This window comes from Sander vitreus, chromosome 8, assembly GCF_031162955.1.
Source record: "Sander vitreus isolate 19-12246 chromosome 8, sanVit1, whole genome shotgun sequence".
NCBI lineage: Eukaryota > Metazoa > Chordata > Actinopteri > Perciformes > Percidae > Sander > Sander vitreus.
The window spans coordinates 30,944,332-30,968,805 of record NC_135862.1 but is presented as its reverse complement, the minus strand read 5'-3'; the positions used below and the strand labels follow the sequence as shown (position 1 = coordinate 30,968,805).

At 42.2% G+C, this 24,474-nt stretch overlaps 1 protein-coding gene across 12 annotated transcripts in view; it reads left to right on the top strand.

Moving 5' to 3' along the window:
• cnot1 (CCR4-NOT transcription complex, subunit 1) overlaps nucleotides 1-23,962 on the top strand; it is a 28,580-nt gene extending 4,618 nt beyond the window's left edge. Inside the window, exons 4-50 of one of the 12 annotated variants that reach the window (XM_078257814.1) lie at nucleotides 2,285-2,383; nucleotides 2,562-2,630; nucleotides 2,815-2,869; nucleotides 3,332-3,535; nucleotides 3,720-3,888; nucleotides 4,139-4,265; nucleotides 6,247-6,357; nucleotides 7,757-7,927; nucleotides 8,161-8,288; nucleotides 8,637-8,877; nucleotides 9,031-9,144; nucleotides 9,465-9,587; nucleotides 9,726-9,877; nucleotides 10,751-10,901; nucleotides 11,082-11,295; nucleotides 11,711-11,836; nucleotides 12,395-12,519; nucleotides 12,677-12,963; nucleotides 13,049-13,127; nucleotides 13,257-13,511; nucleotides 13,662-13,802; nucleotides 13,889-14,068; nucleotides 14,297-14,413; nucleotides 14,523-14,633; nucleotides 14,831-14,908; nucleotides 15,214-15,391; nucleotides 15,941-16,095; nucleotides 16,259-16,555; nucleotides 16,700-16,840; nucleotides 16,981-17,085; nucleotides 17,184-17,303; nucleotides 17,574-17,768; nucleotides 17,884-18,026; nucleotides 18,272-18,380; nucleotides 18,592-18,761; nucleotides 19,123-19,194; nucleotides 19,502-19,733; nucleotides 19,828-20,076; nucleotides 20,585-20,748; nucleotides 20,894-21,011; nucleotides 21,140-21,241; nucleotides 21,361-21,534; nucleotides 21,713-21,862; nucleotides 21,951-22,131; nucleotides 22,431-22,563; nucleotides 22,646-22,780; nucleotides 22,987-23,962. In XM_078257814.1, the coding sequence (XP_078113940.1) occupies nucleotides 2,285-2,383; nucleotides 2,562-2,630; nucleotides 2,815-2,869; nucleotides 3,332-3,535; nucleotides 3,720-3,888; nucleotides 4,139-4,265; nucleotides 6,247-6,357; nucleotides 7,757-7,927; nucleotides 8,161-8,288; nucleotides 8,637-8,877; nucleotides 9,031-9,144; nucleotides 9,465-9,587; nucleotides 9,726-9,877; nucleotides 10,751-10,901; nucleotides 11,082-11,295; nucleotides 11,711-11,836; nucleotides 12,395-12,519; nucleotides 12,677-12,963; nucleotides 13,049-13,127; nucleotides 13,257-13,511; nucleotides 13,662-13,802; nucleotides 13,889-14,068; nucleotides 14,297-14,413; nucleotides 14,523-14,633; nucleotides 14,831-14,908; nucleotides 15,214-15,391; nucleotides 15,941-16,095; nucleotides 16,259-16,555; nucleotides 16,700-16,840; nucleotides 16,981-17,085; nucleotides 17,184-17,303; nucleotides 17,574-17,768; nucleotides 17,884-18,026; nucleotides 18,272-18,380; nucleotides 18,592-18,761; nucleotides 19,123-19,194; nucleotides 19,502-19,733; nucleotides 19,828-20,076; nucleotides 20,585-20,748; nucleotides 20,894-21,011; nucleotides 21,140-21,241; nucleotides 21,361-21,534; nucleotides 21,713-21,862; nucleotides 21,951-22,131; nucleotides 22,431-22,563; nucleotides 22,646-22,780; nucleotides 22,987-23,065 (7,029 nt within the window). In that variant the 3' untranslated portion in view covers nucleotides 23,066-23,962. Of the gene's footprint in view, nucleotides 1-2,284; nucleotides 2,384-2,561; nucleotides 2,631-2,814; nucleotides 2,870-3,331; nucleotides 3,536-3,719; nucleotides 3,889-4,138; nucleotides 4,266-6,246; nucleotides 6,358-7,756; nucleotides 7,928-8,160; nucleotides 8,289-8,636; nucleotides 8,878-9,024; nucleotides 9,145-9,464; nucleotides 9,588-9,725; nucleotides 9,878-10,750; nucleotides 10,902-11,081; nucleotides 11,296-11,710; nucleotides 11,837-12,394; nucleotides 12,520-12,676; nucleotides 12,964-13,048; nucleotides 13,128-13,256; nucleotides 13,512-13,661; nucleotides 13,803-13,888; nucleotides 14,069-14,296; nucleotides 14,414-14,522; nucleotides 14,634-14,830; nucleotides 14,909-15,213; nucleotides 15,392-15,940; nucleotides 16,096-16,258; nucleotides 16,556-16,699; nucleotides 16,841-16,980; nucleotides 17,086-17,183; nucleotides 17,304-17,573; nucleotides 17,769-17,883; nucleotides 18,027-18,271; nucleotides 18,381-18,591; nucleotides 18,762-19,122; nucleotides 19,195-19,501; nucleotides 19,734-19,827; nucleotides 20,077-20,584; nucleotides 20,749-20,893; nucleotides 21,012-21,139; nucleotides 21,242-21,360; nucleotides 21,535-21,712; nucleotides 21,863-21,950; nucleotides 22,132-22,430; nucleotides 22,564-22,645; nucleotides 22,781-22,986 lie in introns of all 12 variants that reach the window. The other 11 variants (XM_078257818.1, XM_078257813.1, XM_078257817.1 and 8 more) reach the window with 11 other exon arrangements.
• Nucleotides 23,963-24,474: the final 512 nt, after the last annotated feature.

Here is a 24,474-nt window from a genome sequence, read left to right as displayed (position 1 = left end):
TCAGTTTCATAGCATAAGAGCCCTTTAATGTGACAAATTATTTTATTAGAGTACAAACACACCTCACAAAGCTATTGTGTATTAAATAGTATTATTATAAAATAGTTTACATTCTGATAACCTTGGTAAATAATTATTTTCTCAACTTAAAATCAAAACTCAATCTCCGTTATATGGCTGTGAAGTTGGCATTGTGTTATCCCAGGTGGTATTAAAAAGTCTTACCTGTAATATTAAAGCTTCAAGGAAAAATGGTTTCATATTGACGTAATTGCAGACCTGGACGACAATATTTATGAAACAACCGTTTGTCTCCAACATTTAAAATCTCTTGTGAGAACAATTGTACACTTTTACACGTCAGCTGTGACAGTTTAGCATCTGTGACAGATTCACTCGACAGGTGAAACGAGTAGGTCTGGTCTTCCAGGGCTTCAGATTGCGACAAGATGGTTGTATTTTGCAACCATTTTTTGAGACGGTGCGAGTACTTTTTTACAACTAATCGCCCATGTGCGACCTGCAAATTTGACGGCTTTTTAATTCATGTTTGGAAAAACAAGGAGAGAGCGAGTCTGCCAGAGTTCATGTGAAAGGGGCCGGGTCCGTGAGTGATGAGCTGCCTTTATTGTCTTTCTATCCATTTTTAATGGGGGTAGTACGGTGGCAGGGGATGCTGCGGCGGGAGCCGGAAAAAAGGCAGCGGCCTGGGTGAAAAGTTGAGACAGTCAACCCGACGTCGCGCTGCAGTGGCCAAGTAGGCCTATGTGACAGGTGTCGTGCTGGTTTTGAAGCGATGAGCGAGTCCCGTACAGTAAATGGGAAACATCACTGCCTCCATTGGTACCACAAGAACGTTTTAACACACTGAGGGCAAAATGAAAACAAAACCCAAGCACTGAACTGCCCAGGAGTTTGTGTCCAGCTAAATGTTTGCCAAACAACAAAGCTTTTCTTTCTTCGTGAAATAAAGCTGCATTCAAGTGCGTTCAGAAACGGCGGTACAGTAACGTTACTCCGCATTCCATGGAAGATTAATTAAGATATGATTGTTATTTCATTGTTAATAAAAAAAATAAAAAAGACCAGAGGGAGGTAGGGAGAGCCTGTATGAGGCTTGACATTGACAATAATGCTTTTGTTTACATTTCTTAGCTAACAGGAGCTACATTGGGTCGGCCCGCAATCTAAGTTACAGCAGCTAACGTTAAATATCGAGTTCCCTTGTTTCGGAGCCTTGCCTTAAACACAGCAAATAAACTACATGACGTATGCAACTACGTATGCCTAAGAAGGCAGTGGAAGAGCTAAACATTTTGAATGCAAGAGCGGGACAAGGAAGCCACCGCTAACCGCTAAGCTAAAGTAGGTAACAGAACTGAAAAGCGCGTAAACAACTAAGATTGATTAGGGTAAGAATACCAGAGTCAGCTAATCAGAGGCACAGTAGGGCGAGTCATTCTTACCAAGCAGAAGGCAGGACAGCCAAGCCGGTGTAGCTAGTTTTAATGATTATAGTGGGAGCGTAGTGTTGCTGCAGCCGCTCCACGAACGTTCCGCATACGTTATGTCTAACTGCTTGTTCAATTTAGCCTTCCTGTCAGACTGGCGATCTTGAGTAACCACGATTCGACATTTGAAAATAGAAGTGATTGCCAAGCCTATTCCAGATTCTGTTGTATTTTTTTTCCAAATTCTGTGTTTTACGAAAGTAGCACATTTTGTCATCATAAGGAGTGTCTTATGTAGTGGATGAAGTGGTTTTTTTTTTTTTGTTTTTTTTTTTTTACAATTCAGTAAAAAATCAAAATGTTATGAATATTAATGAATTTGATGTAACGCAACACTGCACTGTTTTTATCTAAGAAAGTACTTTAATACAGTTATAAAACAAACTTTCATCCTTTTTTCTAAAGTGTCTGTCTGAGCCCTGCCTTAGTGAAACGCAGAGGACAAACGGTGTTTCCGTAAATGACACTAAAACATAGTTGTTGTTTTTAGTTCATTTAGCTTAGGCACTGTGAAATAAAAAATATCTGCCCATATATCTCAAAATGGCATCACTGGGAAACGTGTATTTCATAAATGATTTCCGATTTATCATCTTAATAGTTCCTTTTTCCCCAAATTGTGATTGTGGTAGAATTGTCGCAATTGAATGTTTATCGCTTATGGTTTCATATTGATTCTTGTGACGGACTTACTGTCTTATCTTATTCTTCACCTGCCTCTGTTTTCTTTACTCTCTTTTTCTCGGTACGTTTTGGTTTTCAACTTGCCCAAGACACAGTTTCTGATTCAGGAGTGTGTGTCGCTGATATCAAAGCCAAACTTTATCGCTACTCTGTGTTACGCCGTTGACAATCCCCTGCACTACCAGAAGGTAAGGAGCAGATGCCAGAATTTCAGTATTTTTACTGTGGTAGCCTGAATGTATGATTGCCCTGATTGATAGATGCATTCTGTGTTGAGTAAAGACATACTACTAAAAGCAAGCAAGAAAATGGTCACAGGTTACAATCGGCTGAAAATTAAGGTGTGTGACTCAAACTGTCTTTCAGAGTTTGAAGCCATCGGCCCACTTATTCACTCAACTGAGTAAAGTTCTTAAGCTCAGCAAGGTCCAAGAGGTAAGCCAGCTCTGCAGTGGGCTTTATTTACCAATCTTTACGTGTTTATCTGGGACAATGTTCATACAGTACATGGTTTACATTTGTCAGTTTAAGAAGTATTTTCCTGTCAACACGTGTGACCTAAAGAAGTCTATCTGAAGTAGGGAAACGTATTAGACTTTATTTTAAATTTTTTTCCCAGGTGATATTTGGACTTGCTTTGCTCAACTCCAGTAACGCAGACCTTCGTGGTTTTGGTAAGTAATTCTAGTAGAGCCTGACCTATTTAAACCTGTAGCAAAGATGATCTGTTTTTAAATGGCCATACACGTTACTGTGAAAAGCATTCAAAGTTATTACAACACTTCTAAATATTTGACATACTGCAGATAAGTGTGACTTTTTTCAAAAAGTTAAAACAATAGGTTGGAACAAATTGCCATGGCCCTTTTTAGCATTAAACCTTGGCTGAAATGTGCAAAGCATAGGTTGGGTGTTTTTACACTTTGCATGCACTATGGGCAAGTTGGCCTTCTTTTTTGTCTACCCAGCAATTTAATGAACATCCTTTTTATAAGTGAATACTGCTTTTCATCAAGTTGTGATAAAGATTGGTAACACATTGGCATACAGGAATGAGGTGTCTAAATAATCTGAATCATGTTTATGGATGCCTACGTCACTTTAAACGACAACATTTTCATGTTAATGTTCCTCAGCTGCGCAGTTCATCAAGCAGAAACTTCCGGATCTCCTGCGGTCATACGTTGACGCCGATCTCGGAGGAAACCAGGAAGGTGGCTTCCAAGATATTGCCATAGAGGTCTTGCAGTTACTGCTCTCCCATCTACTGTTTGGCCAGAAGGGAGCCAGTGGGGTAGGCCAAGAGCAGATTGACGCCTTCCTCAAGACACTTTGCCGAGGTATGGGGGAAGCGGTGGTCAACACACATTTCTTCTTCAGATCCTGAAACCTTTAGATGCCTAAAGTTAACGATGCATTTGTCAGACTGAATAGAAATGGTACAAATTCTGTCCATAAATTGTTTTTCAGTGTTTTTTTCAGTGTTTCAGTGCCACATTTGTTTGATTGTGTGTTGTATTTCAGATTTCCCCCAGGAGCGCTGCCCCGTGGTGCTCGCACCACTGCTGTACCCTGAAAAACGGGACATTCTCATGGACAGGATCCTGCCAGACTCGGGGGAGTTAGCAAAGACCATGATGGAGAGTTCTCTTGCAGAATTCATGCAAGAAGTTGGCTATGGCTTCTGTGCTAGGTGAATTCATGTTTACATTCTTCTAAGCTACATTTTAAAATTAACACAAGTTATCATTTTAAAATCTTGTGTATTCAAATCATCCAGTGAATGCAGTGTAATTATGTGAAAGACCACTTGAGGGGCATTCAGACTAGGCAAAATGTGGCCCAATTGTTGGATGTTTTGACTGTCCTATACCATATACAATTACAGTGGGATTTAAATTGATATGTGAATGTTCAAAATAATGGTCCCTATGTCTCTCCAGTCTTGATGAATGCAGAAACATAATCCTTCAGTATGGGGTGAGGGAGGTCACTGCCAGCCAGGTAGCCAGGGTCCTGGGCATGATGGCTCGCACCCACTCTGGCTTAACTGATGGCATCCCACTACAGGTGAGTTGCTTTATTTGTGTAATGGCGGTAACCCACCACCGGCGAAGAGCCGCGCGTGGTGAAGCATAGAGTCGTGCCTGATTGCAGCGCCTAGTTCCTGGCATGTCTCTGGGCCGGTCACAAAGTGATCCTCTACCTAAACTTTCTTTTCTCCACTCTACAGCGTGGCTCTCTCTCGCGCTCTCTTTCTTCTGTGTTTTCGGTAGTTATCCAACAACAACCTCAAGCAGGGCCTCTCCAAACTCTCTCTGTCTGTCTCTCTGTTTGCCTGATTGTGTGTCTTGCTAGACACAGCTAAGAAGTCAAGACGGCCAAAGGCACCAAAAACCTGGGTGTTTTGAAATTTTGTTTTTATTTTGTAAAGTATCCGGCTGCACTGTGGCTTCTCCACGCCTGATCACAGCCGTTGTGGCCGGACGGATTGTATAACATGGGCACCGAAATGAAAATGCGGAAAATTCCCGGCTTCCTTGTGCCGTTTGTTTCTGGCGTAAGAGCCATGTGCTGCCAGAAGTCCGTTGACTACTTTGGTTTACTTAATATGGACCAGAGGATAAGACAACATTCTATTTCGTTTTAGTTGCAGTCGATTTCTGTTTACACACACATACTACAAACCAAGAGGTGTAAACATGAAGTGGTGAAACTATGTTTACCTAGTCTGGGTTTTACTTGGTTTCACATAAATAAATCCAGACATTTAAAAGGAGTATGGGCAATTTAAACCATTTTTCTTTTGATTTTTATGCTACCTGGATCTCCTCTAGACACCCAGCTCACAAGACGAGACATGAGACTGGGTTCACGAGATCGAGACGAGATTTTAACACTATTTTAAAGAAAACTACAATGAAGAAATATGACAGGAAAAATAGTTCTTTATTTAATCAAGTCACAAAATGAAAAACGAGCACTGAAAGGTTTTGCCACAAACTCAAATGACTGGTTTATCTCCTGTATGACTAACTGTTACACAAAGTTACTTATTCCATATGTACGGTGGAGAGTCTTTATTCAGAGAACCAAGGTTACAACGTAACAAGCCTTTTCTGGTAGACCAGTTTTGTACTTGAATTTGTCATTGTACAGTAGACGGAGAGAAACAAAACACTCAACAGATGATTTTTGTGAAGACAGATGCTCTTTTCTCCTGCTCTGCATTTTATTCATTGCAGCAGTAAACAAGGAAGTATGCTACTCTAGTATCGATTTTATGACCATTATAGGACGGTCGGAGAATATTTCTTTAATATCATTAAAAGTAAAGTTAGGTTTTGCTTCCCGACTCATTTTAAAAAGGACAGAGAGGTCTGCGCGCGACAGCGCCACACTGAACTGCACGCTGCAGATGCGTGTGTCTCGGGAGAGAGAGAGTGCTGCTGCTCTGCACTTGTGTACTGATATTGCGAGACACCTTTTACCTCAACAAGAAATCTTGTCACATTTTGTCTCGTGGGACGAGATCTTGTAACACCAAATGAAAATTGATGAAAGCAGCCCAGACATACAGTAAATGTGTGTGCTGTACCATAAAATAAAATGTACCTCCATTAGATATGTGTAATATGTAGGGTTTAAAAAACTTACGATACCAGTACCCATTTTAAAGTGATATCGATAGCAACTATAGTACTTCATTTAATGCCCTTTCTTTCTACCTTATTTTATACCCATCATGTGAGTGGAAGCATTCACTTGTGTAAAATGCCACCACCACTAGCTGCTGAGACAGTCGGCCAATCACACGTCGCATTAAGTCGAACGCTTGTGGTGATTGGCTGCAAGCAAAATCATACAAATAGTACGTTTTGAGTATCGATACCCAGCCCTAGTAATATGAAAGGGAGGAGTCACTTGATTCAGTAACTTTTTATATTTCAAATATTGGTTAATTTCTGGTTGAGTGTTCTGGCTTCTGGATTCTTAACATTTCAACACACCAGAGCTTATATTTTCTATTCTTTTGTGTTTTCTCTCACAGTCCATCTCTGCTCCAGGAAGTGGTATCTGGAGTGATAGTAAGGATAAGAACGATGGCTCCCAAGCACACACGTGGAATGTTGAGGTTCTCATCGATGTTGTGAAAGAAGTGGTAAGTGAACCATCAGTTTATCTTAAATAGGCCCCATTTACACATGGCATTAACATCTGTCATGAGTGATCCGATCACTCCCTGGCCCTCTGGAGCTCTGTGCCCCGCCCTTGCCTGGAAAAGGCTGCAGTGTTGGCGGCATGGAAGTTGGCAATTGGTAGACAATGACCTTATTTTTAGCTTCATAAAATGTACATGAATTTAATGAGTATGGAAAGAAATTCCTGTTTTTAGGTCGCACAGGCTGCTGTTTAGCTGGTGAGCCTGAGTGAGTGGTCAAAGGGGAGCAGCCGTAAAACGGTGGATAAACACATTTCATTACCTCTAAATTCTTCACAATAAAAGTCCCCTTTTTATTTTGTTATTATAAAGCAGCAAAATTAGAAACGGTTGGGTCTTAATCAGTAGTAACTTAACATGGCTCCTATACAGCTAAAAGCGAACATGAAACGGTAAAATGAAGCAGATAACTGAAAGCACAAACGGGGACACAGGGAAGAAATTAAACTTAAAAACACAGGGATTCAGTTAGACGCTACAAAAGTACTGCGAGCTGAACGCACTTAAAAACATCTTTCTCTCTGGTCTCTTGCACAGGTGGCGACCGTCGGTAGACATCCTTATATTTAGGGTCATTAAATGAAGCCTACCCCAAAACCTGAACATATTGCACGCATATCACTGTCAGGCAGTTACGTCCTTCGGCGACATAGTGTAGGCAGCGCTTTTTCATTAGTCCTCTCGCGTTTCTGTAATGTACGATTTATGTGAGTAACAACTGAAATTTACAACAGCAAAAATTATTTTTGTATATGAAAACTTTATTTACATAAAGAGCAGGGAATGAGGTCCGATCACAAGTAGTCACTCAAGACGCAAGTTGAGATGCCATGTGTGAACTGATGTACTTAAAGCCGTCCACTCGTGATCGGATCACCCAAGACGCATGTTAAGGCCAGGTCTGAACAGGCTTATAGTTGGCAGTAACTTTTCCTAAACATTGTATACTTTCCACACACTGCCACTGACATACTTTCCCCAAATATAAATAGTTTTAAATGGCAAGGATGAATGCATTGTGCAGTTACAACTACATTTGCATGTCAACTCCACTTCAGCATTTCACCTGCACCAACATGTTGCATTTTTAAGGGCCATAAGTCGGATCCTCTTCTCACCGTTGATTCTTTAACAAGTAGTACTGTAGGCTTTTGTGTCCAGCATTTTAGTGTCACCCTGGATTTACATTTTTGTCAAATTATGCATCGGTACACAAGGTAATACATGCACTAGCCTGTCATAAACCTCACACTGAAGGTTGCAGAAATGTTACCTTGGTACCAGTTTACTTTAAAAAACCTGCTGAGGTTTCACTTGTCAATTTTTGTCTGTTCCCTAGAATCCCAACCTGAACTTCAAAGAGGTGACATACGAATTGGACCACCCAGGCTTTCTAATCCGGGACAGTAAAGGCCTGCATATAGTGGTGTATGGCATCCAGAGGGGGTTGGGCATGGAGGTCTTTCCTGTCGATCTCATCTATAGGCCATGGAAACACGCCGAGGGACAGGTAACTGACCAATATCTGCTCCATCTGGATGATGTGATTTCATGTGTTTTTAATTCTAGTTCCAACCTTGATTTGAATGGAATGTATTGCTGTCTAAGAGAGTAGGATTAATAAAGAAGAGTCTTGATGCAAAGTATGAATCGATTTCTCTGTCCAGACAGTGGGGTTTGAGTGCTTAAGGTTGAGCCTTGTATTCCCTCTTTAGTGTCTAATTGCTTTGTTTCTGTTTGCAGCTGTCATTCATTCAGCACTCCCTGATGAGCCCAGAAGTGTTTTCTTTTGCTGACTACCCTTGCCACACTGTGGCCATAGACATCCTTAAGGCCCCACCAGAGGATGACAACAGGGAGATTGCCACCTGGTATGGAGCTTGTTGCTATATAGAAGGGTGTTGCAGTTGCTTATTCCTCCTTACTGGGTTTAGTTGTGAAGTTTCTAGTCTTTAAAACGGTTAACATTTATTTGCTGCATGTGACTCAGCTGTACATTTCAAGCAATGCTTCCCCTAGCACATCCAATATAATGTCTAATATATCGTGATAATAAAAATCACCATTGTCAAACATACATTATCTATAGCTGATTGCTATAGTATGCTTTTGGGAAACTCTGCTTTATGTGTTCAGTGTTGATTTACTCAGGAAGTTACAACATCAATGCTGTAGTGATGCTACAGTGTGTTTGACTGACTGCCCTGAACTCTTCACAGGAAAAGTCTGGACCTGGTGGAGAGCCTGCTTAGGCTGTCTGAGGTGGGTCAGTATGAGCAGGTGAAGCAGCTGTTCAGCTTTCCTATCAAGCACTGCCCAGACATGTTGGTGCTGGCATTGCTGCAGATCTCCACCTCCTGGCACACACTGCGCCATGAGCTCATCTCTACCCTGATGCCTATCTTCCTGGGCAACCACCCTAACTCTGCCATTATCCTGCACTACGCCTGGCATGGACAGGTTGGTGTTGATGCTTGTTGCTTTCAAGTCAAGAGGTCGTCATTTTGTCCTCTGTGCACTTTGGTACTTTGAAGTTTTTTGTTGTTGTCTTGGTTATATTCTTATTAAAACGTGTGTACTTATAATACCTGGTGGTTATTTTTCCAGGGACAGTCTCCCTCCATCCGTCAGCTAATTATGCATTCGATGGCTGAGTGGTACATGAGAGGGGAGCAGTATGACCAGGCCAAGCTGTCTCGCATCCTGGACGTGGCCCAGGACTTGAAGGTTTGTCCGAATAAACTAAATAATCACTGATATGGTGACTTCTCTGAACTTAAAACCTTCAAGCTAAAGCAGAATAAGTAGGCACTTGTGTCATAGCACACTAAACTGGTACATTGAATAATTTCCCTCTGTTTCTTTTGATTTACTAGTTTTAGTTAACATTACGTTAAAATAAGACAAATTAGAGGACATAGTGCCATATATCCTGTGGTGGTCCCCACTTTATATCCTGTGGTGCTCCCCGCCTTATCGTAAATGTAGGTATCATTTTCATGGTCAGTAAGCCAGTGTGTGTGTTTTTTTTTTTTTTTTTTTTTCAGTCTCTATCGATGTTGCTGAATGGTACTCCATTTGCCTTTGTAATTGACCTTGCTGCACTTGCCTCTCGCCGTGAATACCTCAAACTTGATAAATGGCTGACTGACAAAATCAGAGAGCATGGGGTATGTCTTCATATTGATTTACGTACCGTTTAAAAAAAGACAAAAAATCAATAGATTGTTGGTCGTGTTGTTTATGTTGTATTTGAGAATACCCGCCTAAGAACATTTGTATTTTACAATCATTTTGTGTTTTGTCAGGAACCTTTTATCCAGGCGTGTGTGACATTCCTGAAGAGGCGCTGCCCATCCATTATGGGGGGTCTGGCCCCAGACAAGGACCAGCCCAAAAGCGCCCAGCTGCCCCCGGAGACCTTAGCCACCATGCTGGCCTGCCTGCAGTCCTGTGCTGGGTGAGAACCTAGTTGACTTAGTCCCTATCACTGTATTATTAGTAGGGTTGGGTACCGAGACCTGGTGCCTAAACGACCGGTATCTACCGGACCAAATAGCAACGCGGATTTTGAGGTCTCATTTCGGTGCCACTCTAATGCCTACGCTGCTCTCTGATGCTCTGAAACGAACGTTACAGGCAACAGAAGCATCGCTGCACGGAACGCTAGTTAACAGTACCCTTGACAGCAGGTAATGTCAGCCTACTGTTAGCATTAACATTAAACGGTGTAAAGTGTGACTGTATTTTACTGTAGAGGATTCCAACACCGGGGCGTAACAGTCTGCAGCTGCCATTGTCGGAAAAACAACAGACGGTGTTCACTGAAACTGGTAGCCTCGTGGTGTATTCAAAGTTATTGTAAAATCCCCTTTTCCTGTCTGGTGGTTGTTTTTGTCGTTAAACAGGAATTTACTAGTGAAATAAGTTATTACATTATTAATAAATCATTTAATTTTGACCATATGGCCTTAGCAATTTTGCTTTTATAATTTTTTTTTTTTTTTTTAAATATTGGTTCAGGCACTGGCAGTGTTTTAAAAGTATCGCTTTAGCACCACTATGGGGGGGGAGAGATAGATAAATATAAATAAACACACCCAACCCTAACTATTAGTTGCCCTTTTCATTTATTGTCAGTCTTGCTCAAAGTGAGGCCCAGCTTTGATCACATTTGATGGTGTTTTGACCACATTAAGGCTGACATCTAAAGAATGTGATTTTTATCACAGTATAGTTTTTTTTATAGACACTAATCACTCTCACCCTTCCATACAGTGTTATCTTTTTCTTTCTTTTTTTAACTTAAAGATTTGTTCCCTTTTTTCCTCAGGAGCGTGTCCCAGGAGCTGTCAGAGACGATCCTTACCATGGTTGCTAACTGCAGCAATGTAATGAATAAAGCCCGACAACCACCACCAGGGGTGATGCCAAAGGGACGTGCTCCCAGCACCAGCAGCCTGGATGCCATCTCTCCTGTACAGGTATCTTCATATGGAAGCCACATCATGTGTCTGCAGACAAACTTTGTAATGCCTTCTCATGTTGGAAATTGGTGTCAACAAAACAGATCGGTTTTCCTAACTTGCTAAAAACTTAAACAACTTTAAAAAATTGCTTTTAATTATTATTTTCTGTCTTGGTCTCTGTCTCTCCCTCTCTAGATGGACTCTCTGTCTGGCATGGGTTCCTTGAACCTGGGGGGCACAGCCACCTCCCACACTCAAAGCATGCAAGGTTTCCCAACCTCGCTGAGTTCGGCTTTCAGTAATCCCCAGTCCCCAGCAAAGGCCTTCCCACCACTCTCCAACCCCAACCCCAGCACACCATTTGGGGGCATTGGCAGCCTGTCCTCACAGCTCCCTGGTATGGACTCTGGTACTATGCTATTTAATTCTTTCATTTCATGACAAATGACCAAGACACATTTTTATACTAAATCAGCAAGTCATACTGCACTATCATAGCCATTTGGATCTTATTTAAGCTCAGTGAGAAACAAGACTGGAACACATTGTTTTTGTCCGCTGTTGCTAAATGCTTGTTAATAATGTGTATACAGTACCCCAAAGCAAACTATGGCAAAGCTTACTTTAGAACTTAATTAGTTTGTATCATGTTGGGAAGTTCAGAAAAAGTAACCGGGAAAACATTTTGTAAGGGTTAAAAAATTTGGCAGAACACCCTGTTTGGTCACTCAATCCTTATTCCTATAAAACTGAACAAATGATTGTAGTTCAGAGGGTGATGTACGTATGGATTAAAATGATTTAAAGTGTTGTGTTTCTTTCAGGTCCTTTGGGCACAGGCATCGGCTCTGGTATTGGTTCTAGTCTGGGGATGCCAACGGTAAACACAGACCCTTTTGGCACCAGGAAGATGAGCACACCAGGCCTGAACCCACCTACCTTTCAGCAGAGTAAGATTAAGGCCTGTGTAGAAGTGGGACTAACAGCCCACTCTAAGCTGCTCAGCCATGTATCTTCTGCAGTGATAATGCTTAGTGTTAATAAAAAAGAAATTAAAAAAATAATCAAATGCATTTTAGTGTGCCTCCCAAATGCAGTCAAGACAAGTTTCAGAAGAAATTTACCACGTCCTTTTTTAACACATTTTTGAAAGCAATTTGAACCTTTTTGTAAACATTTAAATGTATGACTTAACTTTATTTTTCATGTCATGTTGTGCAACTTGCATATACAATTTGTCTGTTCTAGAGGAAATACAGGTCAGTCATTCATTCTGCTTAGACAAATTACACATTAATGTAGTTTGTCTACTTTTTAATCGAGGTCTAACCTGACTTGATCAGTTACAATACTCTTGGATTCATGATGTATTACTTGGTTGCAGTATGATGTTCACTAATGAGCTAATAACTTGGCTCTTGCTTCATCACTGTTTGATTACAACATTCAAGTAAATGAGTCTTGGTTAAAACTGTCTTTCTACTCTTCTTTTTTTTTTTTTTTTCCAGCTGACCTTTCTCAGGTCTGGCCCGAGGCAAACCAGCACTTTAGTAAGGAGATAGACGACGAAGCAAACAGTTATTTTCAGCGCATCTACAACCATCCACCTCATCCAACTATGTCTGTGGATGAGGTACGTAGTGCTATTATTCATTTGGCTCTGCCAAAATCACTAACCTAAATCACACTCACATGCTTTTAGGCATTTAGTGGCTGCTGTTGATCATATTCTCAGTAATGTTGCTCTTCGAAGTAACTCATCTCCCACTACATCATTGTCCTCCTCCTAGGTACTGGAAATGCTGCAGAGATTCAAGGATTCAACCATCAAGCGGGAGCGAGAGGTGTTCAATTGCATGCTTCGCAACTTGTTTGAGGAATACAGATTCTTCCCCCAATACCCAGACAAGGAGCTGCACATCACTGCCTGCCTTTTTGGTGGCATTATTGAGAAGGGTCTTGTCACCTACATGGCCCTGGGCTTGGCCCTCCGATATGTTCTTGAAGCCTTAAGAAAACCCTATGGATCCAAAATGTATTACTTTGGAATTGCCGCCCTAGATAGGTTTAAAAACAGGTATTGAAATGTTTTATTTTTTGTAAAATGAGTATGAAAGTAACAGCCATCTTGTCTCAGACTAACATATATTTCATATTTGTAGACTAAAGGACTATCCTCAATATTGTCAACACCTGGCTTCAATTGCCCACTTCTTGCAATTCCCCCACCATTTACAAGAGGTAACCAGGTTTCCTTAATTTATCTTTGCCCACCATTTCATGTCTTATTTTATCCCAACTATGACTACAGAAAATGATTCACAAATACAGATAAATTAAATCTCTCGCTCTGCTCCTTTCAATATCCTGTGTGTGCAGTATATCGAGTATGGCCAACAGTCACGGGACCCTCCGGTGAAGATGCAAGGCTCCATCACCACCCCAGGCAGTCTGGCACTGGCACAAGTCCAAGCACAGGCTCAGTCGCAGCAACCTGGTGTCCCCAAAGCCCCACAGCCAGGTCAGCCCAGCACTCTAGTCACCACCGCCACGACTACAACCACGGTAGCCAAGACCCCTACCATCACCAGACCAACACCCAGCAGCTTTAAGAAGGATGTCCCCGTGAGTTTGGCTTTAATGTTAATGTCTATACACCCTAATATGTGACTTGTCAGTGCTTTCGATTGGTTTGTTTTTCTGCATGCAAAAACTAGGTCCAGTATATAGACTTGCACCTGTTTCAAAGGTAAATGTTCTTGTTCCCACCTGCAGCCCTCCATAAACACAACCAACATTGACACCCTGCTGGTGGCCACTGACCAAACAGAAAGGATCGTAGAGCCTCCAGAGAATGTCCAGGAGAAGATTGCGTTTATCTTCAACAACCTTTCTCAGTCCAACATGACCCAGAAGGTAAGTGAAAACAGACAAAACATCACTGTATCTCAAGAACCGTAATAGTCAAATAAGGTTGTTAAACCATATTTGTTTTTTTTCAGGTTGAGGAGTTGAAAGAAACGGTGAAGGAAGAGTTTATGCCGTGGGTGTCTCAGTACCTGGTGATGAAGCGTGTCAGCATTGAGCCCAACTTCCACGGTCTCTACTCCAACTTTCTGGACACTCTCAAGAACCCTGAGTTTGTGAAGATGGTCCTCAATGAGACGTACAGGAATATCAAGGTAAAACAGTGGGGGATAAGATGGTAACTTGAGGGCTTTCAAAGCACAAAGTTTTTTTTTTTTTTAAATGTTCTACTATAAATATCATTTTTGTTTATTCTAGTGTTTTGCCGGCCACTAATTGCTTAGTGTAAAATATCTCTCAGTTGTTCCCATTGATCACAGTTGCAGCACTGCTAAAGAACTTATAATTAGCAAAATACTGATACTCCTCTCCATTTCTTTCAGGTTCTGTTGACATCTGACAAGGCAGCTGCCAATTTCTCTGATCGCTCCCTGCTGAAGAACTTGGGCCACTGGTTGGGCATGATTACACTAGCCAAAAACAAGCCTATTCTTTACACAGTAAGAATTTGTTAAAAAAAAATAATAATAATAATTTGGTTGAATCGTTACGTAGTGGGTCTCCTGTCGGCTTTCAAATTGGCTGACATATCTTTCTCCTTTTTTACAGGATCTGGAAGTCAAATCTCTGCTACTGGAAGCCTATGTGAAAGGCCAGCAGGAGCTACTGTACGTAGTTCCCTTTGTGGCCAAAGTTTTGGAGTCCAGTCTACGAAGCATGGTTAGTAAAATAGGTGTAGACTGATAGGTGTCTCCCTGCCATTGACATTACCTCATACCACTGCCAGTATGTCATGCTGTCATATTTTTACACACTCAGTTAATAAAATTGGCTTGTGCTTACCTGATTCCACTGTTAGAGGTTCTGTGGATTATTTATAGTGATTTTAACTTGTGTGTGTGTCTCTGATGTTTTAGGTCTTCAGGCCCCAGAACCCCTGGACCATGGCCATCATGAATGTTCTCGCTGAGCTGCATCAAGAACATGACCTCAAGGTAATATCTATATGGCCACTTAACTGCAGGCAGGTCTTGGTAATGCAATCCATCAAAATAATAGATTAAAAAAAATTGGTTTAGTAGCAGATGTGAAGTGGTCATGCTACAAAACAGTATGTATTTAACTAAACTTGTTAACTGTAACCCAACTCTATCCAACATTGTCAGCCAATAGATTCTGTATTACATGGCCTATCACATAATTGTCCATAACCTGTTTGTTGCCACTTCCAACTATAATACAGAGAAACAGTATTTATCAATAATTAAATTGTCTTACATTGTTCTCTTGTTTACTGCAGCTGAACTTAAAGTTTGAGATTGAAGTTCTGTGTAAGAACTTGTCTTTGGACATCAACGATCTCAAGCCAGGAAACTTGCTGAAGGACAAAGATAAGCTGAAGAGCCTGGAGGAGCAGCTGTCTGCGCCAAAGAAGGAGGCAAAGCCTCCAGAGGAGATGCTGCCAGTGTCTACCACAGGTGGGCGCTCCAGATTAGCTTTTAACTTTGCACTCCTTTCTACATTTTGAAAGGTTTGAGCTACAACTTTAATTTAAGTTGGATTTGTTTGTCCTTTTAGCATAGCATATGTCGGTATCAATCCAGAGGGTGGACATTTTCTCATAAACCCCAGTAATGACTCGCCCTCCCAAATGATTAAAGAAACTCGTTGTGGCCCATACTGGCCAAGTCGGAAATACCCATTTAAAACCACCGCTGTCAGTAGGATGAACTTGAGTTAATCGGTTTTATTATGAATATTAATAAATATTTACATATAAATATCTAAAAAATGCTGTGATGATTATTACAATACTGATTTTAACAATTTCCCCTTGTCTAGTTTTGTCATATCATATATTTTGCTCTGTGAAGTTCTTTAAGAATTCTTTTAAAATATGTCACACTCAAAGCTTACTATTGTTTTTGTTGCCCATGTGCTTTCTTCCTCTTTATGTTGTCTGGATAATCAATGATGATAAATGTTTTTGTGTGATTTTAATCAAATTACTGTTTTGTGACCAACAGGAGACTTTGTTCCATTCGCAGCCCCTCCCTCAACCCCAGCTGCCACCACCACCACTTGCACAACCACAGGGCCCCCCACCCCACAGTTCAGTTACCACGACATCAATGTGTATGCCTTGGCAGGTCTGGCTCCACACATCAATATAACTGTCAACGTAAGTGTTGGGTACCTGCAAACCACTGACGCAGAAGTCCACATAAACAAAACAAAAACACAAACGCCTTCTCTTTTGCTTTTTTTGCTTTCTCCTGTTGCTTTCGATTGTTTCCCCTCTCTTGACTTTTCTGTCCTGTCCTCCCCCCGTCTTTTCTCTTTAGATCCCTCTGCTCCAGGCCCATCCTCAGTTGAAGCAGTGTGTACGGCAGTCAGTCGAGCGAGCTGTTCAGGAGCTGGTGCACCCTGTGGTTGACCGCTCTATCAAAATAGCCATGACAACCTGTGAGCAGATCATCAGGAAGGACTTTGCCCTGGATTCAGAGGAGTCCCGCATGCGTGTGGCTGCCCACCACATGATGAGAAACCTGACTGCTGGCATGGCCATGATCACCTGCCGGGAGCCCCTGCTCATGAGCATCGCCACCAACCTTAAGAACAGCTTTGCTGCTGCACTAAGGGTAAGCTGAATGACTACATGAGGGTTTATGTGCTTAATTGTTAGTGTTTCATAATATATAAAAAGACAAAGCGTGGAGAGAGCTTTCTTACCCTTTCCCATGTACCATTCCTGCTTCTTTAACTCAAGGCGTTTATTCTTTCAGGCCCCAACCCCCCAACAGAGGGAAATGATGGAAGAGGCAGCAGCCAGGATTGCTCAAGACAACTGTGAATTGGCTTGCTGCTTCATTCAGAAAACAGCTGTGGAAAAGGCTGGCCCTGAAATGGACAAGAGACTAGCCACGGTGAGACTTAAGGAAGACTAGCTCAACGGACGTTAATATAAATGTATTTCCGATACGTGAACTATTGCTAGTGTCACCTCAGCATGACGTGTAAAAATGGATTAGTGTCATATTTCTTAATTGGTTCTTTTAACTTTTAGGAGTTTGAGCTGAGGAAGCATGCACGGCAAGAGGGACGTCGTTATTGTGACCCTGTTGTTCTGACGTACCAGGCTGAGCGTATGCCTGAGCAGATCAGACTCAAGGTAAGATGACAGTAACGTTCAGTCGTGCAATATATATCCAAACATAATTTACTGTTACCTCAGTAAAAAAGTAACAAAATGCATTTTTTTTGTTGTAGGTGGGAGGAGTGGACCCAAAGCAACTGGCTGTATATGAGGAGTTTGCCAGGAACGTTCCAGGTTTCTTACCCAGCAATGATCTCTCTCAACCCACTGGCTTCTTGGCTCAGCCCATGAAGGTAGGTTTCTTTTTATCTCCCCAAAACAAACTTAAGAGCTAAAAAGACTAGAAAAGGTAAGTTTGAAAGTGCCTATTAAAAAGGACAATTTTTATTTATTAAATATTACCCTATATCATTTTCGTAAGCCTTATAATGGTGTGTAAGAAACTAAAACAGCCAGCGCTTAACCAAGTGCCACTTGTTTTAATAATAAATAAAAACATTGTGTCACAGATAGGTGTTGCAGTTTTAAACCCATGGAACTAAATTCCATCTCTCTGTTAACAGCAACAGGCATGGGCCACAGATGATGTGGCTCAGATCTACGATAAGTGCATGGCAGACTTGGAGCAACATCTTCATGCCATCCCTCCAGCCCTCGCCATGAACCCGCTGACCCAGGCTTTGCGCAGCCTGCTCGAAGCTGTGGCCTTGGCTAGGAACTCCAGGGACGGCATCGCCGCACTTGGCCTTCTGCAGAAGGTAGGGCACTTACTTTTACAATTGCAGTCTTTAGAAATGGTATAAAGGAGGCAAGGTGGAGGATTACTTTATGCTTTGTTTTTGTTTTAAATATGTTTGTTCCTCTATTTCCCAGGCTGTGGAAGGTCTTCTGGATGCTACTAGTGGTGCTGATGCAGACTTGCTGCTCCGCTACAGGGAGTGCCACCTGCTGGTGCTGAAAGCCCTACAGGATGGACGGGCCTATGGACCACAGTGGTGCAATAAGCAGATCACCAGGTGAGTCGGGGCACATTTTATTTCAAACCATTATTTATCCCGTGTTTCTTTGTTAAGCTCCCTTTACCCTCACTAATTTGAATCGTATGATGTCTTTGTTTGGCCTTGGGGTATATTATAAATCTGAACAATTATTTGATTTGTGTAATGTGGAAAAGAATTAGAATGTCCCTCCTGTGGTGCATGACATAAGGTTGCTACATGTATAGGATATTTTGTAATATTCTGCCTGGGTTTGTTTACAGGTGTCTGATTGAATGCCGTGATGAGTACAAATATAACGTAGAGGCAGTGGAGCTTCTGATCAGGAACCATCTCGTGAATATGCAGCAGTATGACCTGCACCTGGCACAGGTACACATTAAGAATTGAGTCACTTACTATTTAGTTTTCACTTTGATGTGTAGTCTAGTGTATTCTTTCTGTTGAAAGTTTTAATATGTCCTAATCAGATCCACTATAGTTCAAATGATCAATAGATGTGTGACTCAGTAACTTATCTTTGTCTGGCCAAGTAACATTTCAACTGCCATTACAAGCTCGTTGATTTTTTGCTTCCTTCTAGTCGATGGAAAACGGACTGCACTACATGGCCGTTGCATTTGCTATGCAATTGGTGAAGCTCCTGCTGGTGGATGAACGCAGTGTCAGCCATGTCACAGAGGCTGACCTCTTCCACACAATTGAAACTTTAATGAGGACCTGTGCACACTCCAGAGCCAACGCACCTGAGGGGTAAACAACTACAATGTTAAAACTGCCGGCGATAGCCACGACTGGAGGCATTATGTTTTCAGGTTGTCCCTCACGTCTTGAGCACGGATTAGGTGACACTAATCTTGGGCGTCCACCTTAAAACTGTGGTGATTGTATAGGTCTTCTGTGCTGCTGGGTTAAAGATTTGTGTGAAGCATCCACGTTTCAGAATGTGTAGCTTCTTTGCAGCAACTTCCATATTTGAAGCATTCTGTCATGATTACATGGCTTTGTGTTCTTTGTGTTCTATCAGAATCGGCTTTATTGGCCAAGCATGTGAACACATACAAGGAATTTGACTCTGTTTTTTGTTTCTCTCAATGAACTTACACACTAATAGACATACAGCAGAACAAGAACAGCAAAGCTTAACAAAGACACCAAATGAGACAGTGGGGTGTACAACAACTTGGTAAAAAAATATATATATATTTTCTATACCACTTGGTCAGATTGTGGTGCTTTTACAACTCACAGGTTATCAATGTTTGTGCGTATTCAATGTATCTGTGCTTTACACTAAAACAATTGGTTGCCATAATTTACCTAATGCCTAATATGCCATAGATTAGTTTCCTGTCAGATTCATTTATTTGCTACTTTACCTTGATATCACTGTCTAATCTGTACCAAATTTGGGAAAAATCAAATTACTCTAATGTGAAAGGGGTTAAAACTGACTCTGTCATCTTGTTGTGTCTCCCCCCCCGCCCCCCAAGCCTTCCCCAGCTGATGGATGTTGTTCGCTCCAACTATGAGGCCATGATTGACCGGGCCCACGGAGGACCCAACTTCATGATGCACTCTGGGATTTCACAGGCTTCAGAATATGATGATCCTCCAGGCCTGAGGGAGAAGGCTGAGTACCTCCTGCGGGAATGGGTCAACCTGTACCACTCAGCTGCTGCTGGCAGGGATAGCACCAAAGCTTTTTCTGCCTTCGTTGGCCAGGTAAACGCTCTTTTACCAGTTAGGTAATGTGCAAATGAACCAAAGTCGTGCTGATCCTTGTTCCTCAATTTCATCTGACTCTTTTTTCCTCCAGATGCACCAGCAGGGCATCCTGAAGACCGATGACCTGATCACCAGGTTCTTCCGGCTGTGCACAGAAATGTGTGTGGAGATAAGCTATCGGGCACAGGCTGAGCAGCAGCACAACCCAGCAGCCAGTGCAGCCATCATCAGAGCCAAGTGTTACCACAACCTGGATGCCTTTGTTAGGCTCATAGCCCTGCTTGTCAAACACTCTGGAGAGGCCACCAACACAGTGACAAAAATCAACCTCCTCAACAAGGTACACAAGCAAAGGACGTGCCTGATCTATCGCCTGTGACCGAACAGTCCAAAATATAAACTATTATAGCACATTATAGAAAATTGGTTTTCAGTTGTGGTAACTAAATGCTTTCTACGAAGGGATGTCCATGTCAGCTCATATGTAGTGGAACGGTGTGATTTTGGAGGGCTTTTCAATCAAAGTATGATCTCAAGAGCCCACCAGATGTGTGACTAGGTTTATTCTGCTAAAAATGAAGGGTTACAAAGAATGCTACATAAGTCAGCGATGCGTGTTGAAGACTTTTCAAACCTTTTCACAGGGCTGATAACTTAATTCAACTACCTTGTTAAAACCTAGTTTGAAGAATCGCCCTTATTGAAATACCTGTCGGAGCACCTCAGAATCCTTCATTCCTTCACAACAGCCACAGACTATAAATGCTCGTCTTCTCGGTAGATACTGCTGGCAGCCTTTGACCGGCTGGTTTACTTTTTCTGATTTGTGCTCTGCATTGTTCTTATAGGTTCTGGGTATCGTAGTTGGGGTGCTGATTCAGGACCACGATGTCCGTCAGACAGAATTCCAACAGCTGCCATACCACCGCATTTTCATCATGCTGCTGTTGGAGCTCAATGCTCCCGAACATGTTTTGGAGACCATCAACTTCCAGACACTCACCGCCTTCTGGTAAGACATCCACATGGATCGATCATATCTGGACAGTGTGTGGAATAGAGACGGCTATTGTGCTCAAAATGAAGATGTTTTAAATGTCTATATGTGATTGCTGCACTTTGGGTTGGACTCAATGTTTTCTTTTTTCCCTGTGTAGCAACACCTTCCACATCCTGAGACCCACCAAAGCACCTGGCTTTGTGTACGCCTGGCTGGAACTGATCTCCCATCGTATCTTCATCGCCAGGATGCTAGCGCACACACCGCAGCAGAAGGTGTGCAAGAATAAGACAAGACTATCTAATTTGCACCTTACATTTATTCTTGTTAATGTAAAAAATGATGCTGCCCATATTTGTGGTTTGTTTTTACTTTGGTCTAATAGACTCATGTTCTCTTCCAGGGTTGGCCCATGTATGCACAGCTGCTGATTGATCTCTTCAAGTACCTGGCCCCATTCCTGAGGAATGTAGAGCTCAACAAACCTATGCAAATCCTCTACAAGGTGCTCTCTCATTATTCCTCAGTGTAATAATACCTGGCTGTATCAGCCACGTTTGACAATAGTGAAACGATAACAAAACCAAAAGCTAATGTCTTTGCTCCGCCTGTCGTTTGTTTCAGGGCACACTGCGAGTGCTCCTGGTCCTGCTGCATGACTTCCCAGAGTTCCTGTGTGACTACCATTACGGCTTCTGTGACGTTATCCCACCCAACTGCATCCAGCTTCGCAACCTCATCCTCAGTGCCTTTCCACGCAACATGAGGCTCCCTGACCCTTTCACACCCAATCTCAAGGTAGAGAGAGACACGCACACACACGCACACACACACACACACACACACACACACACACACACACACACACACACAGACAGAGTCTACAGAAGCAGGGTTACTTCAGCCTTGTTTGAACTTTGTTTGGACTGACAAATGATCTCAAATCTGTGGGGTTTTTTTAACACCCCTGCTGCAGGTGGACATGCTGAGTGAGATCAACATCGCGCCCCGCATCCTCACCAACTTCACAGGCGTTATGCCTTCCCAGTTCAAGAAGGACCTGGACTCCTATCTGAAGACTCGTTCTCCAGTCACCTTCTTGTCTGAGCTGCGCAGCAACCTGCAGGTAGGAGCAGTGTAGACCTATTTTAGGTTAAGTGGTATTAGACTTAAACGAATGACGATACGATTGATCTATTTTTCGCCCCTCGCAGGTGTCCAACGAGCCAGGAAACCGCTACAACATCCAGCTGATCAATGCTCTGGTGTTGTATGTAGGCACACAGGCGATCGCTCACATCCACAACAAAGGCAGCACCCCCTCCATGAGCACGATCACCCACTCTGCACACATGGACATCTTTCAGAACCTGGCCGTGGACCTGGACACTGAGGGTAAGGTGGCAGCATCCAAACCACATCAGTTTTCTGTCAAATAGCAGATAGGTGCTGGGCAATTCCAAGCTTTCTGCTGTGGGTTAATTCTTAGTCTGTCACTACTAAAACACTTATAAACGGGTTGACGTTACTTGGGTTTCCCCCGACTTCTGTGGGTTGCAAGTACATTTGCAAGAAATTTTAAGTTGTAAATTTTTGGTGCGATCAGAATTTAGATGTTCAACATCTGGGCTTAACAAAAGCAGAGCACTCTGATCAGGCTTCTGCCGTCATGTCTTTTTATTTCTTTTTTTTAGGGCGTTACCTGTTCTTGAATGCTATCGCCAATCAGCTGCGCTACCCCAACAGCCACACTCACTACTTCAGCTGCACCATGCTCTATCTGTTTGCTGAGGCCAACACTGAGGCCATCCAGGAGCAGATCACCAGGTGAGTCTGAACTTCAGCGGAAGGAATAATTCGAACCATCGCACCGAGTGCTGTCAGTTAAAGCTCTCTCCCTCTCTTCCAGGGTTCTGTTGGAGAGGCTGATAGTGAACAGGCCTCACCCATGGGGTCTCCTCATCACCTTCATCGAGCTGATCAAGAACCCTGCCTTCAAGTTCTGGAGCCACGACTTTGTGCACTGTGCCCCTGAGATTGAAAAGTAGGTTCCATGTTGGACTCGTTGTCACATTTGTTTACAATAACTGAGCCTGCACAGACAATACCTGATAGCAGAGCAAATGCGTTGTTGCTGTTTTAGGGAGTATTTTGATGATGATGATAAAAATATAAAGTAATGTCAGCCTTATCTTGGGCCAGCTCTGCTGCTGTTTAACAGACGTTAATGTTCGCCCCCTCTCTCCTCAGGCTGTTCCAGTCAGTAGCCCAGTGCTGCATGGGACAGAAGCAGGCCCAGCAGGTGATGGAGGGCACTGGTGCCAGCTAGCCTGTGTACCAGCCAGCTCGTAGCCCTCGGGAGAGATGCCGCTGCCTTGACCCACTCCCCCACCACACACACACACCTCTCTCTTTACTGTTGGCACTGGATAAACTGGCAACCACAGTCATTTGAAATGTGGATGGAATGACTACTGCTCACGGATCTAAAGAGTTAGATTTTTTTTTTGTTTTTGTTTTTTTTTTGTTTATCCCTTTGGGGCTGAATTGAGATGGAGAGAATGGATTGGGACATGTTGTTTGATATACTTTTTTTGATGCTTTGATGTAAATATTGGAGAAAAAAAAGGGAGAGCGGGAGAGTAGATGTGTGGAGAGCAATGCACATGTCAAAATGTATCCTGACATGTAAAGACATCCAAACATATTTCCACTCGCTACCAAAGTTCTTGGTTTGCTTCCCTCTCACACAAATCCCTTTTTTCTGACTTTTTGTTGCTTTCAGAGGCTGAATGGTAGATGATCGAAGGAAAAAAAAAAAAAAAAAAAAGCTGCCTGCTATTTTCATTTGATTCCTTTTTATCCCTGAGTGGGACAGGAAGATGAAGTTTAGTCTCCCAGGTGGGGGTGGGGGGGTCTACTCATGGTGTCGGTGGAGACAGTTTGCTGATGGTTTGTCCATTTGAAACTGGCTCTGGAAGTCTCTCCCTGGCACTTGTAAATTGTGCAAAGTGACGGCGACATCGTATCTTGACGATTTGTACAAAGATCCAAATTGAAGAACAACAATAGAAGGACCAATACAGCCCATTTTGTAACATTTTGAATGTTTTGTAAATGTATTGGTCCATGTGTTGTATTTTGTAGTCCTTTCTAGTTTGCCTTTAGTTCTTGCTACTTAACTGCAGTATGCATACATACAGGAAATAAAGCATTCAAACTGCAAGGCATCTGTGTTCATTCAGGACTACAAGAGTAATTTGATGGTGTTAATATACCTGGTGTTTGAAAAGTAGGTATCTATTTTTATAAACAGTTAATATACATTAGGGCTGCACGATATGAGGACAATATGCGATCTGTGACGTTGAATATCTTAACGATATTTCTCGCGATACATAGAAATATTAAAATGTACTCCGTTCTGCATTTCTGCCGCTTTCAGTATTCTACAATACAACAAATTGCTTGTTGAGTTTAAAACAAATGAAAGGAAATCTAAAAATGTTAAAGTGCCGTTTTCTATTTTCTTTCAACTAACAAAAGACAAATCTGTTCTGTGCCTATCGCAATTGCCAGTTGATATTGCGATGACGATTTAAAGAAAATATTGTGCAGCCCTTGTTTACATTAATTGAGTATGTTTACATGCACACTGTTCCGAAGATGACCGTATTCCAAATTTGATACGTGTAATATATATATAGCATTCTTTGGACATTTATACAGCGCATTAGG